General features: G+C 45.4%; 1 protein-coding gene across 2 annotated transcripts in view; it reads left to right on the forward strand.

Moving 5' to 3' along the window:
* Positions 1–5,715, forward strand: part of Dclk3 (doublecortin like kinase 3) — a 52,098-nt gene that overhangs the window by 44,917 nt on the left and 1,466 nt on the right. For both annotated transcript variants that reach the window (XM_029481102.1, XM_021173300.2), the window contains 2 exons: positions 106–238; positions 2,369–2,536. In XM_029481102.1, the coding sequence (XP_029336962.1) occupies positions 106–238; positions 2,369–2,536 (301 nt within the window). The remainder of the gene's footprint in view (positions 1–105; positions 239–2,368; positions 2,537–5,715) is intronic.

Genomic DNA, 5,715 nt, shown 5'->3' on the forward strand with positions numbered 1-5,715 from the left:
ACACACACACACACACACACACACACACACACACACTACTGCCTCAGTGTTCCTTCTTTACTTCCATCGCAGTTTTAATGCTTTGAACCTTTTGATCCCTTCTAGGTTCAGCGAAACGAAGACAAGTCTATCACCTTGAAGCTGGCTGATTTTGGCTTGGCCAAATATGTGGTGAGGCCTATATTTACTGTGTGTGGGACGCCAACATATGTAGCTCCTGAAATTCTTTCTGAGAAAGGTAAGTGTTACCTTTTGCTCTTTGGTACTTAAGCTTTGCAATTGACAAATGCCTTACTTAGTGTTTCCAGCAAGGACCTGTTACAAAATCTCAGAGAGCTGGAACTCAGGCTTGATAAATATTTATTTATTTGTTTATTTATTTATTTAATTGTTCACTTGCTTATTTAATTGTATGCATGCATGCATCTTTCTCTCTCTCTCAGTCTCCATCTCTGTCTTCATCTCTGTCACTGGCTCCCTCTCCCTGCCCCTCCTCTGTGTGTATGTGTGCGTGTGTAGGCAGGACAATGACAAAAAATAGAACGGGGGAGAAATCTACTCAACGAAGGCCATTTGTACCCAGGTCTAACACTATGGGGGAAAATGGAAACATTTCTTATGCTAAAAGTTTAAAAATTCCTTGGTGAACTTCCCTTCAAAGGCAAAAGAGATCTCATTTCAGACTTCACAAATATCCATTCTTCATTTGTATAGATTCCAGTGAACTACTTTGGCAAAATAAACAGAAAATATTCAGAAGATAAATTGCTGTGGCATTATGAAGTGAATTTACCCGTTAGCTGAGATAGAGATTCTGGGTGGCTTGAAAGCTTGGTCATGGGTGGAAGGCAAGGGTAGTTCCCAGGAGCTGTGAGGAGGAGACAGAGCTTGCGTGAGGTTACAGTGGAGACTTGAGACTAGTCTTACTGCCTTTAGAGTCAGTGGGTTGGGTAGGTGGAGCCTAGACTTATCCCAAGCAGGAAGTGTTTAGATTTTGAATGACAGGTGTCTGAGAACAGTGGAAGACATAGGACAGTGTAATGCAAGCAAAGATGAATTAGATAAGAGACAAAGCAAATTAGTGTGAGTGTGTGGGGAAAGCACACCGGCTAAAATGGGGTGTTGGGAAAAAGTTCTCTGAGGAAATGAGGTGGGAGGAGTTAAATTTTCATCACACCGATCAAGAGACATCGGCACAGACCCACACTGTTGTCCTGTCGGCAAGGAAGGGATGACCTGGATCAATGTATCATATTGGGATTCTTCCATCTGATGGCTAAACTGGTCAGCTGGTGGCTCTGCCGTGACATCAGAGTAGGGACACTTAAGCTCTGATTCAGGGAAGTCACAGGTAGGAGGGAAGGCAGTCAGGAGAGAGCTGGGCTGCATGGAAGATGGGATTGGATTAGGGACGCACAAGTTACAGAGGCAAAGGGAAAATCTTAAGAGGCAAAAGAATCTGTCCCTTAAGAATCAACAGTCCTTGAGAATTGAACACTCATCACTGAGCTGTCCCCAAAGGGGCCATCAGGAACTTTATTTGCTTTAGGCTCTTGCTGACTTGTGTCTTGATAAACCTGCCCCAAGGCTTCTAATGTCCATTTAAAGCTGCCTGTTGTGTTTACTCCTAAAGGTGAGCAGTCAGAAAGTTCTTGAAAATGTGTCTATGCCTGTGTAGGGAGGTACATAGGTGATGTACATAGAAATCTCAACTGGATGTCACTGTTCCAGTTCCATCCTGTTCCTATGGCACATACCATGAGCAAAAGTCACTTAGGTAAGGAAAAGGCTTATTTTATCTTGCACTTCCAGGTCACAGTCATTCACTTATGGAAGTCTGGGTGGGCATGCAAGGCAGGAACCTGGAGGCAGTCTGCTTGCTACTCCAGCCAGAGAACTCACTCACAACCAAGGCATTCTGCAGAACCCAAGGAAGAATGATGCTTGATAGCTTGCTCATGGACTCACATTTAACTAGTTTTCTTATTCATCTCAAGCCTAAGGATGGTACTGCCCATAGAGGGCTTGGCTATTTTACCCACATCAATTAATAATCAAGACAGTTCTCTACAGATATTGTTCGTAGGCTCACATTCAACTGGGACCCCCTCCTTAGGGAAGTCTAGGCTATGTCAAGTTGACAATTATAGCTAACTAGGACAATTACATTGTATAACTCATCTCTAAAGAGTTACATTATAATCAGTTGCTGCATTTGTTACTTTTATTTATTTATTTATTTATTTGCAACAAAACACCAGACAAAAGCAACTGAAGGGAGGAAGGATCTTTTGCTTTTGCTGTTGTTGCGCAGTTCAAGAGATGAGAGTTTCTCACCTTTGATCTGCCTGTCTCTGTGTTCTTGAAGGTTACGGCCTGGAGGTGGACATGTGGGCAGCCGGTGTGATCCTGTACATCCTCTTGTGTGGCTTCCCCCCTTTCCGAAGTCCCGAGAGGGACCAAGATGAGCTCTTCAACATCATCCAAGTGGGCCAGTTTGAGTTCCTCTCTCCTTACTGGGACAACATTTCTGATGGTGAGATTTAGGGGTTCCCTGTAATCAGAAGGAAGGCTATGGGCCTCTTCCTGCTCCTTTAAAGAGTGGTCTGGAGAGGTATTTGGAGGGTGTGGGTGAAGTTTGAGTGGTACTCAACGGTCCTTACACATAAATGAGAAACTGGGAGGAGTCTCTGTTTAGATGTGGTCTTCCAGTCTGGGATGCTCTTGGGGTTTAGAAGGGATATGCTATGTTACCTTTTTCTGGGAGAGATATTTATTGTCCTGAGCATGGTATGCCAGTAACATAGTTAAACACATACACTTGTGTCTCCTCCCACCATGGCAGAACTTAGTAAGTAAAAATAAATGTACAAAGCAATCTTAATGGTAGCAATTTGCCAGATTGGTAATTGGGTCAAGGTTAACACAGGTTCTTTTTATTCGAATCTTAATTACTAATATTAACTCTCATATCACATATCACAGGGTAACCACACACACACACACACACACACACACACACACACACTGAATAGATGCACAGGATTAAAGGGGGTTGCAGCAGAATTTCATGAAGTTTCAGAAGTAGGAAGCTAGGAATGTAAGTGGAATCTGTATTGATAAGCCAAGGAACCCAAGGAGACAGTTACAAGGCCGCCAATGCCAGTCAGGCTGCTGTGACTCATGGGGTTTGAGAGTGAAGTTGTGGTGTTGAGTTTAGATAAGAGGTTGAAACACAGGATTGGGTCTGTGGCTAGAGCTGGTGGATGGATACATGGCAGGTCCAGACAGGCAAATAGGAGGATGGGCAGGTAGGCAGTACCAGCAGTGCGGACAGGGCTGAACTGAACCCCAGGGACAGCTGGGAACACTCTCCCTGTTGGCCCTTGAAGCACATTCCAGGTATCAGATGACAGGTTGGTGGGGACTCTTGCCATTAGGCACTTTGGTCCAAATTAGGGTGTTGTACCCTTTCTCAGGCTGGTGTGTTCATGTCCTTGGGCCTTGTTTTCTTGATATGATCTTAATACTCTCATGTTACCCGATGGACTCAGTTCACTCCAATTTATTTCAAAGTGGCACATTTTCTACTCCTGGAAATAAGTAACAGGCCTGTGCCTCATGACTGGTGCTGGGCAAATGGTCCCAATGAAGTGTTCACCTAGGTGTACAGCCTTCCTCTATTCTCAAATTGGAGTCAAAATCTACTTATAAAATGGAATCTCTCAGGGCAAGGCACAGTCTGAAAAAGCCATTGGTTTCATTAATACGGAGCACCATGCGGCCTGGTTTCAATAGACAAGACCAAACGTCTATCTACTCCAGATCTACCCAAAGACAGACCAAAGCAACAATTCCATAAAAGAGGGGCTTGGGGGACCAGTGAGTTTATTGAATTTACTTAAATAGTATGGGTGAAGGGTAACTTTCAGGAACAAGGGTGAACCCAACCTGGTTGCATCACTGAAGAGTCCTACCCCATCATGGGTGATGAGCTTGTGGAAGATGCATTACGGAATCAGCCTTTCTGTCAGCTTTCTTTTTCTGTATACTCTAGCCCCTCCCAAGATCACTTGTAGTTGGGGGCAGGGTGAAGGAAGTAATGGCTGGACTCCCAACGCTGGTTCCTTCTCTTCCCTCCTTCTGCTAGAAGCCATCAGTAGCTACCGCCATCGGTGAGCCACCTACCCAAGTACTGTTCTGCTCGGTTGGTTGCAATGGTTACTTAGACTAACGTGATCTGCACTTCAAACTGGCCATTGGATGATTAGGTTAAAAAAGCCTTATTATGACAGGATGATGCAGAATCTGCCCTGCTTGAACCAGGCAGAACAGGAGAAGTCTGTGGCTTCTGGACGCTAGACATTGCTGGAAGGGCACATGGGAGGGGTTGACGGGTGTGGGAATGGCTGGTAACTGAATTAGAGGCACCTTTCAATAAGGGAGAGAAGCTGGGTGTTTTCTTCTGTGTACCATGAATCAGGAGGGAAAGGCTGCAGAGTGGGTTGGGAGGGCAGAGGGTGTTCTTTTGTCTGCGTGCCCACTACTCTGTCTGATAGTTAGGTTTGGGGGTGGGGAGAGAGGTGAATGTCAAGAGAGAATGAAGTCACGTTGAAGCATGACACAGTGGAGATCTGAAGCAAGAGGCTCCAAGGCCCACCAGACAAAGACAGTTTCTATCTACATTTAAAGGTTTCTGGGGAGGGGAAACGGGGGCTGGAGAGAAGGGGGTTCCCTACGCTGTGTGACTGCCTTCAGGTTGCCTTTGATTCCCAGGCAGGGGAGAGGGGGCTAGGTCTTTAGCGAAAGGGCAGGAAGGCTTGCAGCTGCTGCGGGTCTCTTTGCAGCAGCTGGATGTGACCTGTCAACCTTACACTGCGGTGGGGCAGGTCCTTTCCCTGTGGCACCTGTGGAGTAAGGGTGGGTGAGGGGTGGAAGGTGGGATCTGCCTTCTAATGCCTGATCCATCTCCCTAGGATCAGCATGGACTTGAGCAGGAAGTGGAATTCATTTGATTTCATGTTAATGACTTCTTAGGTTTCTTTACTTGTCTCTCAGTTTCGTTAGTACTGAAATAGCATATTTATTAACTTAGAAAAGGGAACATCTTTTATTTAGAAGTTTGTTAGTTTGTTGTAAAACTTTAAAATACGGAGAGGTGGTGCTCACTCTCTGTCTCCTTGGCCTGGGTGTGTGGATGTTAGAAGTGGGTCCTGCACAGCTGTGCTCCTTAGCCCCGGTCACACACAGCCATTCCAACTGTGACTTATTTCAGAATCAATAGAATAAGGTCTTACTACTCAGCACCACTAGTCAGATTTCTCTTCTCCCTTCTCCTTGTCTTTCTTTTTCATTTCTTCTTCCCTTTCCTTCCCTATATCATTTTCTCCTTCTTCCTCCCCCTTTTCTTTTTCCTGCAGCCTTTCATTCCCCTTTCTTCTTCTCCCCTTCTTTTCCTCCTCTCTCCCATCCACTGTTGTTTCCTTCCTCTTTCTCTTCTTCTTCCTCTTTCTTTGTCCTTTTCTTCTTTCTTCCCACCTTTTTCTTCCTTTCCTTTCTTTTCTGTTTTCCTCTCTCTCCCTCCTTGTCCTCCTCTTCCTCCTCGTCCTCCTTGTCCTCCTCTTCCTCCTCTTCCTCTTCCTCTTCCTCCTCCTCCTCCTCCTCTTCTTCTTCTTCTTCTTCCCTCCTCCTCCTCCTCCTCCTCCTCCTCCTCCT

This window comes from Mus caroli, chromosome 9 (assembly GCF_900094665.2).
Source record: "Mus caroli chromosome 9, CAROLI_EIJ_v1.1, whole genome shotgun sequence".
Taxonomy (NCBI): Eukaryota; Metazoa; Chordata; class Mammalia; order Rodentia; family Muridae; genus Mus; species Mus caroli.